Raw genomic sequence first — 14876 nt, forward strand, 5'->3', positions numbered from 1 at the left:
ATCAGCTGTCAGACCCCCTCCATCTAATAGATGCTGCTCATGCATGGTTGTTTACATCTTTGGGAGGGTTTAGTGACATCTCTGAACAGTCAAATGGATTGTGTCTGTGATACAATATCTACATGTATCTTGAGGAGTTCTGGGAACCGGGGTGATGCAAAACTTTTTTTGATGTGTGTAAATGAAGAAGCAGTGCAACTACAGCGAAATCGTGCAGTTTGTCGATTTTATTAATTTTCACCGTGTGTGTGTGTGTGTGTGTGTGTGTGTGTGTGTGTGTCCGTCCGTCCAACAGTGGGTTAGAGGGTGTGTGTAATACAATGTGAACATTAATAAAACTGACAAACTGCGGGGACAGAGTCCTGACTAGGAATGAAGGGAAGAAGGTCCTAAGATCATATGTCCAGAAATGTATTGTTTCCATGGTAGAGAGCACTCACGAAGTTCCTCTGACCATGTGCTGTGCATTCCTTGTGTGTTGCAGGCTGTACGATTGGCACAGCATTCTGGTAAGTGGCAGAATGGTCCAGTATTTAGGCCAGGAACAAGCCAAGATGGTGTCGGTGTATGGCCAAGCAGACGGAAACGATCAAGAGGCAGCATGGCTATACCAAAACACGTACCCTCATAGAAATCAACCACATCACATCACATTTTTGGGCGTTTGTGTGATCATGGGTCCTTTCAGATAGACGTCCAAAAAGGGCTTGAAATGTTGTGTGATGTGGTTGGTGTTTGTGAGGGTACCTCTTTTGGTATAGCCATGCTGCCTCTCAACCATTTCCATCTGCTTGGCCATACACAAACACCACCTTAGCTTGTTCTCAAAATGAATACCAGACTATCTGCCTACAGTATGATGCACCAATCACACAGCTTGCAACACATAAGGAACACATGGCATTTGGTCAGTGGAACTTTCATTCCTCAGTGCCTTCTACTGTGGCAACAATGCATTTCTGGACACATGTTCATAGGACCTTTTTTCACCATTTCCAGTTAGGAATCCATCCCTGCAGTTTGTCAGTTTTATTAGCAGTGGGTTAGGGGTGTACACATGTTTGACCAAGAAAGGCAAAACTGTGCTTTAATATGCAAAGTTGTCCACATTTTTCCCATTTGATGCATACAGCTATGGTATCAAAATTCACATGAAATTTCAGGGGAATCACCATTAAAAACCATGAATAATACCTCCAAGAGAAAACACACAAACCTACTGTTCACCACATTAATGAAATGGATTGTGTATATAGTGTCTGATGGGCAATGATCAGCATCTGTAAATAAATTGCTCAGCATCTGTAAATAAATTGCTTAAGGTCATGGTTTAATCGATCAACTTACATCAGTAATCTCTTTATTACCAACCAGTGTCAGATATGTTAATGCCCACTGTAAATGTGCCAGATTAATTACCTGAGGAGAAGTAATGAAACATTGAGAGTCATGTTAAAACTAAACATGACCTACAAAAGTTGTAGCTCTTGTGAGTATAGCAAACTTATAGTTCTGCCAGAATGCTAATAATTTAAGAGTAAAGGAGACCAGCCACCAAAGAGAGAATGAAGTCCTTTGCTTCTGAACAACAACCACTATATGGCATACCAAAGCCTAAAAATCAAGAAATAGCTTCCTTAGAGCAAGTGAGAACTATAAAGTCCACCTCAGCTTAAAGTGGAGTGTGATCAGCTTTGAAAGATCATCACTCCAAAGCAAGTCTCCTAAAGTGGGGCCTAGCACATTATAGTATTTGTACAAGCTCTCTTACGCAACACTGAGACGACGCTTTTGAGCACAACCCAAGAGTGGGCAGGATGCACTCCCGGTAGGAAAAAGACAGAAGACCAGACACAGAAGGGTACTTGATGAGTGACAGCCACCAAAAGGCACACTCAGAGTAGGTGCCCAATGGTGATGTAGATGCTGTGAGCAGTTAAGGCAGAGTGTGCAGACCCAGGATTTTTCTGGAAGGGAGGGCAGTTATGGCCACTAACTTGATATTGAGAAATTAGGAGTTCCTATGTTTCAAGCCTGATTTAATGAGGCATGTGCCCAATATGCCCTATTTGTAGTTTAGGAGTTATGATTGAGCATAGCTGATGAAATATGCAATTTATTAAAAAATTAGTAACAACAATAATAATAATAATAATTATTATTATTATTATAATGTACAATACTCAGCAAGGTGTGAATGGATTATGCTCTTCAAGCGGCATAAAATAAGTGTACATACATCATATGCACACATCATTAACTAGCTTTCAGATGCTTTCTTCTAATAATAAAGCCTAATGATTAATTGGCACAGAACATTAAACCAATGCACACAAAAAGAACATGAGCGAAGTACAGATTAAATGTGAGTAGTGGATAGTATATATCTAGGACTATGTTGACATAAGTTTCAATTAAGGATTCCAGAAAATCATAATTAATCAACAAATTGTAATTGTATGGACACCAGCTAAAACAGACAGGAAAATTCTACGAGGTGAATACCTCATGTATTTTTATGTATTGATAATTAGTGACTTCTTTTCTCAAGACTATGTGGTGACGGCAAAAAATTTTTAAAAATCTATTGTATAATAAATAAATAGCTTGGATTTAAGTGTTTGGTGTCACTAGAATCAGCACTCCATTGTGAATATCATTGTACATATTTTTATTTATATATTTTTTATTATTTTTAAGCAGCCGAAGTGAAGTAAAAGACAATATTTTAGAAAAGGATGAAAAACAGATGGGGGATGTGCTATTGTTTGATGTGCATAGGGAGTATTCCAAACCAAAGGCACTGCTGCCTGAAGGAGAGGAGTTGGCAGACCATGTTCACCTACAGCAGCTTGGCCATACACAAACACCATCTCGGCTTGTTCCCATTGTACAACACGCACGAAGGGATCCATATCAAACAGAGGGTTCAATTGCAACCACATTTAACAGGACTGCAGGACGCGCAATCTCACACTCAACAGTGGCACAGTGACTGCTTAGGGTTGATCTCTTTGTCCATCAACCTGTACGTTGTGTTCTGTTGACACCCCACCCGCATATTGCTTGCGCTGTTTGTAATGCTGCCAAAAATGGTTCAAATGGTTCTGAGCACTATGGGACTCAACTGCTGAGGTCATTAGTCCCCTAGAACTTAGAACTAGTTAAACCTAACTAACCTAATGACATCACAAACATCCATGCCCGAGGCAGGATTCGAACCTGCGACCGTAGCGGTCTCGCGGTTCCAGGCTGCAGCGCCTTTAACCGCACGGCCACTTCGGCCGGCTAATGCTGCCAAGAGCACAGGGACTAGATCAATGAGGAATGGGCTCACGTGTTGTTCTCGGGTGACAGCAGATTCACTCCGAGTGGTTATTCTGGATGTATTCTCAACTGGCAAGAGGTGGGAACATGTAATGCACCCACGAACATTGTCAAACATGATTGTTTTGGTGGACTAGGTGTTATTTGTGGGGAGGCATAATATTGGGCATACTGACTACCATATCTTCATACATGGTACGCTCACTGGTTAACATTATAGTGACACCGTACTAGTTCCCCATGTGTCTCATTCAAATCTGACTTCTGATTTGCAAAGTGAAGAGCTCTTGCACTGACAGGATATTCGGTGCATGGACTGTCCTGCCAATTTCCCCTGACTTAAACCTCATGAAGCACATGTGGGATGCAGTAGGGAGACACATTGCAGCGAGTCCACATGCACCAATGACAATCCAGCAGCTGTTAGCAGCGTTGCTAGAAGAAGGAACCCTCCTACAAGAACTCATTACCAACCTTGTGACCAGTATGGGAGTACATTGTAGGGTGTGAATTGATATCTGTGGTGATCACACATCCTATTGGAACCATGTCCCACCTTTTGTTACGTTTGGGAGACTATCATAAATCCCACTGACTTCAATCTAATTATTGCCTTCGAGTGAAAGTATCATTTCTATTCGTCTCATTGCTTATTTCTTTCAGTTACTTTCTGTACTATACTGTAGGGGTTCATTCTATTGTATGTTCCAAGCTTCATTCAGGGTGGCTACTCAAACTTGGGGGGGGGGAAAAAATAAAAAATAAATCCCTTAGAATTCAAGGTCAGGGGAGCATGTTGGAATAGTAAGAAAATCCCTGATAAATTAATGCTGGGGGGGGGGGGGGGGGGGGGGGTGGTCACAGTAATGAATTTAGTCTCTTGTTGGCTGAGATATACTTGTCATAACCAGCAGTTTGATCGCAGTTTTTAAACACTGATAATTTATGTAATAGTTTGCCCCCTCAGCTGAGTGTTCAGCGCCTCTGACTACCATGCAGTGGGCCTGGGTACGATTCCCAGCTGGGTCGGAGATTTTCTTGTTCAGGGACTGGGTGTTGTGTTTGCAAGTTGCGCAACGTGGCATCAACTGGCGAGACTTGCGTCTTGTTGGCTGAACTTCCCCAGCATTTCATTTCATTGTATGGAATAATACTTATATATATATAAGTAACACACTTTGAAATATTAAGTATTTTAGAATTTGTGATTTATAACAAGTCGTGGGAGATGGGCAACGGCACAAAGTAGGGGACTGCCTATAGGGGCGATGTACAGCGGGGACTTCGTGTGCCCCAGGACCGCTACGGTAGCTGGGAAGGCCCTATGGGAACCCTGAAACATGACAGCTAACGGGGCTCTGGTGAAGCTGCGATAGGCCTAGCAAGCCAGTAGTGGATAAATCAACTGCTTTTAAAAAGGGAACATGCCTTGGATCACGGAACGGATTTAAAGGAAACCGACCAAGCAATGGAAAAGGATTACGAGATGGTTTACGACCGGGCACCTTAAACGTAAGGACTCTAACTGGGAAGTTAGAAGAAATTGTAGAAATGATGGAAAGGAGGAAATTGGACATCTTGGGACTTGCTGAGACTAGGTGGAGAGGAGTTGGTGAAAAACCACTAAGTAAAGGATGTAAACTGTACTGGATAGGGAATGAGAGGGGAAGAAATGGAGTGGCAATAGTGGTCAGAGAGAGTCTGCAGGAGGAGGTGGAAGGTATCAATGATCGAATGATAAAAGCCAGAGTACGAGTGAAAGGAAAAAGCATTGAAATCATCCAAGCATATGCCCCACAGGTGGGGTGTACAAAAAAGGAGAAGGAGGAATTTGAAGATGACATGCAAAAGCAGCTAAATGGAGGTAATCAGATTATAATAGGGGACCTCAATGCACATGTTGGCACAGACAGGAAAGGATTCGAGGAGATATGGGACCAGAGGGCTGGGGGAACCGAAATAGAGAAGGAAAATTGTTGCTGGAATTCTGCAAGAGGAATGGGCTGGCGATCGCAAATTCCTGGTACAAGAAGAGAAATAGCCACAAAATAACTTGGTACAGTGGAGACTGGTCCCAAACTTCAGTAGTAGACTATGTACTAGTGGATAGGCAGATGATGAGCAGCCTCACAGATGTTAAGGTCATTCCATCTGAGGCCTTAGTCAGTGACCATCGGCTGTTGGTAGCCACCCTGAGAGAGAAAAAAGATAGGAGGGCAACAGATATACAGGAGAAAAGGTTGAAGACATGGATGCTGAAAGAGGATGAACGGAGGACCCAGTACCAGACACTGATCAGGAAGAAGCGGCCAAAGGAAGATCAGAGAACAGTGGAAGAAGAATGGGGAGATTTTAAGAGGGCTCTAGTTGAGGCAGCTGAGACTGTGTGCGGGAGAACTAGCACAAAGAGGAGAAGTAAGGAAACCCCATGGTGGAACAACATATGTAAAGAGGCAGTACTTCGAAAGAACAAAGCCTTCAGAGAATGGTTCCAGACCCGAACAGAGGAAGCTAGGGTAAAATATAAGGAAAGCAAGAAAGCGGCACAGACCATAGTAAGGGCGGAGAAGAAGAAGTGGATGGAAAAATGGACAAGAATGTTAGAAGAGGACAGTGAAGGGAACAAAAAAGTACTTTACACCATGGTAAGAAATATGAGGAACGACAGAAGCGAGTGCCTGAGGATCATGGATAATAATGGAAGAGTTGTGGAGGAAATGCATGAGCTCAAAAAGATTTGGAAGGAGTACTTTGAAGATCTGTTGAATGCCGCCAAGCGGGTAACTAACAGCGATGGAGAGCCTACGGCAGCAGACGATTATAATAGTGGGGAAATTGATGATCTAACTTGGAATGAAGTGGAGGAAGCCATAAAGAGGATGAAAGGGGGCAAGGCACCAGGTTGGGACGAAGTAACAGTGGATATGATACGAGCAGCAGGAGAAGTAGGAACCCAGTGGCTATACAGAGTGCTGAGGGTGGTGTGGAAGGAGAACAGAATTCCTGAGGATTGGAAGAAAGGAATTATAGTCCCGATCTTCAAGAAAGGGGATAAAAGGAGATGTGAGAACTACAGAGGAATCACCCTGCTATGCCACTGTGGAAAAATCTATGAAAAGATCCTGGAGAAGAGAATAAGAAGCAGTATTGAAAGTAGACTGCAAGAGGGGCAGTATGGTTTCAGACCGGGAAGATCAACAACGGACCTCATATTTGCGGTAAGGCAACTGCAGGAAAGGCACTATGAGTACGGGAAGGACTTAATCATGGCCTTTTTAGATATTGAGAAGGCGTATGACAGTATCTGTAGGGACAAGCTCTGGGATGTGCTGAACGCAAAAGGGATAGATGAAGAGATAACACGAAAAGTCAGAAAAATGTATGAGGGAAGTGAGAGTTGTGTGAAAGTGGGGAGGGAACGTACTGCATGGTTCAAGCTGGAAAATGGGCTGCGACAGGGAAGTGCACTTTTGCCTTTATTGTTTATTATTGTTATGGATGAAATCCTACAGTAAGTATCAGATGCAATTGGAGATCATAAAATGAAAGCAGTGCTTTTTGCCGATGACCTGATGTTATGTGGAAATTGTGAGAAGGAGGGGCAAGAGCAGTTAGATGTATGGGAGGCAACGGCAGCACAATATGGAATGCATTTCTCTGCAAAGAAAAGTGAAATAATTGTCACAACAAGGAAGAAGAATAGGCCAAATGTGGATATAACTTGTGGAGGGGAAAAACTACAAGTGGTAGAGAACTTCAAGTACCTGGGAAGCATGATTGAAAGTAAGGGGGGAAACGCAATGGAAATAAATGAAAGGTGCAGAAAAGCAGGGCAGTTCTACAAATGCATTACGGGGCTTATTTGGAGCAAGGAGGTGCCACAGAAATCCAAGGGAATTATATACCGGACCTACTTTGTCCCCATATTGGCATACGGAAGTGAGACATGGATAATGCACAAAAGCGACAAAAGTAGAATACAGGCTAGTGAAATGAAGTTCCAGAGGAGCAGGTTGAGTGTAACAAGACGAGTCAGATTGCGAAATGTGTATGTGAGGGAAAGACTAAAGGAGGAACCAGTACAGGACAGGATAGAAAAATCAAGACTGCAGTGGTATGGACACATTAAGAGAATGGATGAGGGAAGAATTCCAAAGAGGATGTTTGATCTGCAACTGGAGGGGAAGAGGCCCAGAGGAAGACCAAGAGATAGATGGGTGAAGGGAGTGAAGGAATATGTGACGAGAAGATGAGAGAACTGGACGAAGGTGGAAGAGGGGAAATGGTGGAAAGACAGAACACGATGGAGAGGCTTGTGTTCCCGACAGACCCAGCCAGTGGCTGGAAACTGTCCAAGATGATGATGATGATGATGATGATGATTTATAACACACAATAAAATTAAATTCCAGTGCTAGCTTGAAAACACGGAATTCCTTGAGATTTTAAAAATTACAGAAATTCCCAGAGATGTCCCTGATTTTCTCAGGTAAAATGTAATTCGCTGACAATTCCAGGTTTTGCAGGTATCCCAGAAGATTTGGCACCCTATCAATGAACTACGTTATTTGGCACTGATACATCGTGCAAAAGTTACTTCCCTCTTTAAGTTTTGCACATCACTGTATTTCCATTTCCAGCGAAGGCAGCTGTTGACAGTTTAAGAAGTCATGGATGGAAAATATTGACATAAAATATTTACAGAAGAGCTGAAAGACTAATAGTAATGGCCCCTCAGTATAGCAGTTTGAGTTTAGGAAAATATGGGAACACACGAGGCATTACGGACTGTTTGACTTATTTTAGAACAAAGGATTAAGGAAGATAAACCTACTTTAACAGCATTTGTAGATTTTGAGAAAGGTTTTCTGAAACATTCCCTTTGAGAGACTGAAGGTAAAAGGGATAAAATACAGGGAGCAAAAGGTTATCTACAGCTTGTACAGAAGCCAGACTGCAGTTGCAATAGTCGACAGATGTGAAGTGGGAAGTAATGGTTGAGAAGAAGGGAGTGGAACTGGATTGTAGCCTATCTACAATGTTATTCAATTTGTTAATGGAGGAAGCTGTGAAGGAAAACAAAGAGAAATTTGTAAAGTGAAACAAAGTTAAGAAGAAGAAATAAAATCTAAGGTTTGCCTACGACATAGTAATTCTATCAGAGGGGGGCAAACAATATGGAAGAGCAGTTTTTATACTCATCACCTGCTCAGTCTGGGGGTGTTCTGAAATGTATGGTAACTGATGAAAACGTCACAAGTCAAGACTGCTAAAAAGGCATTTTATTGGATGACCAGTTTCAACAAAACTATGCTGTCATCCACTGTGTATTTTCCTTCAGTAACCAGAAGAGCAGTCGAATGGAATGGATAGTGTCCTGAAAACAAGTTATAAGTTGACCATCAAAAAAAGTAAAACAAGGGTAATGGAATGAACTCAAATTCAATCCGGATTGATACATTGGGTGAATCAAAAAGGACTTTACAACTTTGGGATGATATAAAAATTTACTGAGATAACTTATTGAATTGATAGATGCGTCATTTTGTAGCAAACAACCTCAAGTTCCTCATAAAAGTGTCAGGTGTCATTTTGGTTTGCTGCGACTACCATTTGTGATGCGACAAGCATCTCACAGCAAATCAGGCATAACTTATGCAATGGCAGTGTGCAGTGTGAGCAGAACATACACACAGTCTATAATGATACCCCAAAGAAAGAAATCCAGTGGTGTCAAGCCTGGGGAGCAAGGTAACAATGCAAGCACACTGTGCTCCAGAGAAAGTAGCCATTTTAACTGTGCACTACACTGGTGTTCCTGGTGGCAGAGTGGAGTACTAATGCACTATGTGAATCAAACTTGAGGTTGAAACTTCCTGGTAGATTAAAACTGTGTGCCGGACCAAGACTCTAACTCGGGAGTTCGAGTCTCAGTCCGGCACACAGTTTTAATCTACCAGGAAGTTTCATGCAGTGCACACTCCGCTACAGAGTGAAAATCTCGTTCTGGAAACTTGAGGTTGTTTGCTACAAAATGGCACATCTACGAATTCTGTAAGTTATCTCAATAAATCTCCATACCATTTCAAAGTCGTAAAGTCCTTGACTCACCCCGTATATTTAAATGTCAGGAAGTCTTTTCTAAAAGCATTTTTGTACAGTGTAGCCTCGTATTGATGTGTAATATGAACAATAAACACTACAGACAAAAGGAGAATAGAGTATCTTGAAATGTGGATCTACAGAAGCATCCAAGTTTAGATGGGTGGGTTAGATAACTAATGAGGAGCTACTGGATCAAACTGGAGAGAAAAGGAATCTGTAGCACAACTCAACTAAAAGATGGGACCTGTTGACAGAGCACATCCTGAGGCATTAAGGAATCATCAGTTTGATAATGGAGAAAAGAGGGGGGGGGGGGGGGGGGTAAAAAGCGTAGAGGAAGAGCAAGGCTTTACTACAGTAAGTATGTTCAAGATGCACATAGGTTCCAGCAGTTATGTAGAAATTAAGATGCTCACACAGGATGGATAACCAAGGTGGGCTGCATCAAACCAGTTTTCAGACCGATGACCAGAACAAAATTTTTCTATAGAATGTAATTTGTAATAAGCATACCAAAAATGCAGTTTGTGAGCAGAATGAATCAATTTTCTGATGAGTGGTGGGGAGGAGTTTATTTCTGAAACGTGGAAGTAGGGGCCCCCTCTAGTTTTTGATGTCACGAACATGACACATGTCGCACACTGGACGGCAAGTTGAGGGTGCAGGTATTTATATTTTCATCAAATCAGTCTCATACTTAAGAGATTTTTGTAAGCATAAGTCATCTGGACTTACCATTATTAAATGAAACCAACAGTTACAGAAATTTCAGAGTCACAGGTTTTAGACTTCGTCATTTCATGGCATACCAACGAAATACTAATGCTTTTAGCTACTGGCACAACCTCAAAATTACAGGTGGATCGTTGCTGTTGGACATGTGTTATTTCTGAGACAGTGTGGGGAACTTAAGTGGGGTGTAGGCTGTGATGAACTTTTGACACTATTACTGAAATAAGTGCTATGCTTCCATGTGAACAGACTTAGTGAAATATTGCATCTGCTCCACCACTGAACATTTACTGTTCTACAACTGTATTTGGATGAAATAAACTGAACATTGATTGAATTTCATTTCAACTACGGTCACGTACTGTAATTAATGGCAACCTGTCACATCCTTTACACAGTATTTCAGCTTGCATGCTGATTAGTTACTGTAACGTGTTACCATGGCGCATGGGGTCAACACAAACACAGAGCTACAAGAGACTCCATGTGCCACACATTGTTCCAACCACCAACCATTAACTCTGGTAAAGCATCAGGTACATGCACAATGGCCATGAATAAATACAAAATAGTGAAGCCCCATAATTATGCCATTATTTTGTGGCACTGACTGTTCACAAATCATTTTAATTTTTAATCTATTATTGGGACACAGGAATCCAGTGATGTTTCATTCCAAGCTTAAAACTCGTTAAAAAACATATAACTCAGCAATTTAAACCATGATTTTTCAGACCGTACTTTTCTATTTAACCGAGTGACACTAGTTCTGTTTCAGAGTCTTGAGCTGACTAATCAATAAAATTTCAGTTTTAAATTGAGGAAACAGTAATGCACATCAGTCTTCATAGAAATGAAGTTAGCATCACTAGGGCCTGTGAAATACTCGACTAGTGTCCATCAACACACTGATGCAGAGAGACTCAATGTTTGACATGTTGGTAGCTTCCACAAATTAAAGATCTTTTACCGAATTAGCTTTAGGATAACTGTTTCTGTAAAATCCATTCAATTTCTTGCTGATAAATACTTGCGCACACTTAACAACAAACTGCCCCAGATTTGTAACATCATAATACATTCAAAAGTTGTCACATCACCGACATTCCTTCTCAGTGTGGATCATTCTTAAGAGAAATATGAATTGTTAATTTATAACTGAGAAATTGTGAAGTAACTTTCTTGAAAATATTTATGAAGCTTTTAAATGAAAGCATTAAAAGAGAATATAAATACACATGCAGAATACTCACATGTTGATATTTACAGTCTGTGCAAAAGCAATCGCAATTAGACAAGTGAGCTATGAAAGACCCAGGTTTATTGATGCATTGTAATAAAAGTCACAGAAAAATTAGTAACAGTGATTAATGTGATGGGGTAAAAACTGGTGAATACAGCAACAAATACTGGAAGGTGTTGTCAACACCACACTCACTCTTACATTGTTCAGCACACATTCTAGCCTTGTTTCTGGTTCTCCTGCACGCCAAACACGGAGGTAGTCACCACTTGTCGCAAGCAGGTCTGGAAAAACACCTTTCTGTGGAAAACAAATACATCTTTAGAAAATAAAAAATTAAATGAAGACAACTTAGTGTAGGGTAGTCCATACTTTTTGAGTTAAAGGTTAATATCTTCACCACCACTTAAACATAATTTGCCTAGTTCATTAAATGGTAGTACAGCATTAACTAGTATAAAAAAAAAATCTATCAGTCATCATTTTAATGGACTAGTTTTATTAATTTAATTAATACCACTGACAATATTGCACAGAATTAATCACCAATGTTTGAAGGATTAAAGGTGCACATTCAGAAGAGTCACGAAAGGAAAACTGAATTACAGACAACATACAATAGGATAACAACAAGGAAATAGCACAACTCATACAGTGCTACCAAAGGAATTGAAATTCAATGTAAAGGAGTGTGGCAACAATTATTTAGAAGGTACACTGAAGTGTCCTTGCTCAAGACCACTCAGAAATCCTGCTGGAACTTACAGACAAAACTCTCCTACATGTATCACATTCTGCAGTAAATGCTTCTCTGGAACACCAGGAGACCATCACTCCTGTGGGCCTGCCCTGGCTAATTCAGCATCAGAAAATACTTGCAGAAGATCTGAGTACTAGATCTTCCTTCATGGATTCAATCTGGTGCATGGGTTTGCTTTCCATTGACTTACTTCCATTATTTCTGGTACAAAGCTGGACACTGAATGGCAGCATCCTTACCTAACTGTGTAGCTACACACATTCTAGTGAACTCAAGTTGAGCACCACAGTACACAGTTACACTACTAGCAATGTCAGATAGCCTTATCTCAATTATGAACACAAGGTTAAAGAATGATTGCTTGGGTCTGTCTTCAAGCCTCTGCCAATTTAGACTGTTCAGCAAATATTATATGATGACTAGTTAGTAAAAGTTTTGTGAATAACATAGGATTGTCAACATATTCAATATCCCACTTCTCCAAAATGTCTATTGTAAGACCCTTTTGTCTTTAAAGTTGGGCACCAGTAGATACAGATAATTACTACAGAAAAGTTCCTGATATAAAAATGAGGAACTATAATTGGACATCTATCAGCTACTCAAAAGTCAGAGAATGATGGTTTTAGAACAGTATTTTTATTAACACTTCCAGGTAATTTAAAACTGTGTGCCACATTGGAAGCATGCCTTTTGTTGCCTATGCTCTTACTGGTTGACCTATTGTGGCATAACTCTTGCCCTATCTTCACTTCTGCTTATAACTCTCCTACTTTCCACACTTCACAGATGCTCTCATGTATATTTTGCTGGACTAACACTCCTGGAAGAAGGGTACTGCACAGGAAACAGCTTAGCCACAGCCCCTGAGACTGTTTCCAGAAGAAATCTTTTACTCTAGAACATACTGAGAACTATCCTGAAACTTGCTGGAATATTAAAATTGTGTTTCAGAATGGGAGACAAAATCAAGCAGGAAGTTTCAAAATGGTGCACACTATGCTGCAGAGTAAGAGACTCATTCTGGAGCACTTTAGGAAATAGTTCTGATACGTGCAACATGCATGCGTCTTATTACTTACTGCAGGTGACAGTTTTCTTGTTTTTATTACTGTTCTTCGATGATGCACAAGCTGTAAGCGCTAATGATAAAGATACAATAAATTTTTAAATGTTGGAAAAGAAGAAAACTGTTTCTGCAGCTGTCTGCAGCCCTTGCCAGCCACTGAAGTGCTAATATCTAGCTTACATTAGTACAAGTGGATGCAAATTACAGAAAGCTTTTGGCAGCTGGGTCACTGCCTGCTCGCTGTCATGGAACAAGCTTTTTTAGCAAGCTGTTGATCTTAGGGAAGGATAGTCCGTCCTGGCTCACAATGTGCTGGTCATAAGATTATGGCTGAAACAGCAACAATGAGTATGGCACAGCGTTAGTGCTAATGCAACATGTGTTCTGAATAAACATGTAAACTGTTCATGTTTCTGTATCTCTGCCTTCTAAGGACTCCATACATACCACTTACTATTTCGATTTAATATGAGCTCTAAGCACATTGTGATACTTGGGTAAGTGTTGTCTTAAACTGTGGATAGCTGGAATCAATATATATAACAAGTATTGATGAGATATAACAAGGTGTGAACTTCTAAGCAGTCCCTCAGGAAGAGACACTGAAGCAGCAGACGGTAAAAAGGACACCCCCACACACACAGGACAGCCACGTTGCATGTCAGTTTGGCTTGCTAAAACAACATACTGTAGCACAAAAGGTAATGATGTAGTTTTAATACTTCCTGAATTTTATTTCTGTGTCTCATTTTTGCTACATTAGTAAAAAAAAAAAAAGGAGAGGTTAAGTAGTACAACATGGTTTTTCTTCAAAATGCTGGTGAATTATAATGAAATATTCCACAGTCAAAAGTACATTTAAACAAACAGGGCCTTATGAAATAGTTGGCAACTGACAGTTCATTTAATCTTGGGTATTCATTTGACATGATGAAGACAATTTAAACAAAAAAAAAAATGCCTAATGAGAAATAATACATAAAGTATAAAACACAAGTCACAATGAACCAAATAACATTTGAAAAAAATTAAGCAAACAGGTAGCACATCTGAACTGAAAAGCACAAAATTCATGTGGCTAAAGGAATGATGATTAATAATGAAAATTTCTGGCAGATTAAAACTGTGTGCCAGACTGAGACTATAATTCAGGACCTTTGCCTTTCCTGGGTAAGTGCTCTACCATCTGAGTTACCCAAGCACGACTTGCACCCCATCCTCATGGCTTTACTCCTACCAGTACCTCATCTCCTACCTTCCTAAGGCAAAGGTCCCGAGTTCGAGTCTCGGTCCAGCACACAGTTTTAATCTACCAGGAAGTGTCACATTAACGCACACTCCGCTGCAGAGTGAAAATCTCATTCTGGAATAATACTAATAATAATAATAATAATAATATGCCAAAGTTTACTAATGAGCTAAGATGTATGCTATACATACTACAGTCAAATGGCACACTGAAAATTACTCGGCCACTGGAGGTCTTCTCCAGAGTCACCGTGGATGTCCAATTCGTCCTCCTTTGAAACCAAAATTACAAATTTTATATCATGGTCCACAGTTTTAATTCCACCACACTCACAGAAACGATCACTTGCAAGATTCCATTTTGTAACCAAGCTTTTGTAGCAACCCATTCC

General features: G+C 40.6%; 1 protein-coding gene across 3 annotated transcripts in view; it reads right to left on the reverse strand.

Annotated features, from left to right (window-relative positions):
- The window catches only part of LOC124555158 (DDB1- and CUL4-associated factor 7), a 150366-nt gene that overhangs the window by 45793 nt on the left and 89697 nt on the right, over positions 1-14876 (reverse strand). For 2 of the 3 annotated variants that reach the window (XM_047128981.1, XM_047128979.1), the window contains exon 4: positions 11603-11707. In XM_047128981.1, the coding sequence (XP_046984937.1) occupies positions 11603-11707 (105 nt within the window). The remainder of the gene's footprint in view (positions 1-11602; positions 11708-14876) is intronic. The other variant, XM_047128980.1, reaches the window with a different exon arrangement.

This window comes from Schistocerca americana, chromosome X (genome assembly GCF_021461395.2).
Source record: "Schistocerca americana isolate TAMUIC-IGC-003095 chromosome X, iqSchAmer2.1, whole genome shotgun sequence".
Lineage (NCBI taxonomy): Eukaryota > Metazoa > Arthropoda > Insecta > Orthoptera > Acrididae > Schistocerca > Schistocerca americana.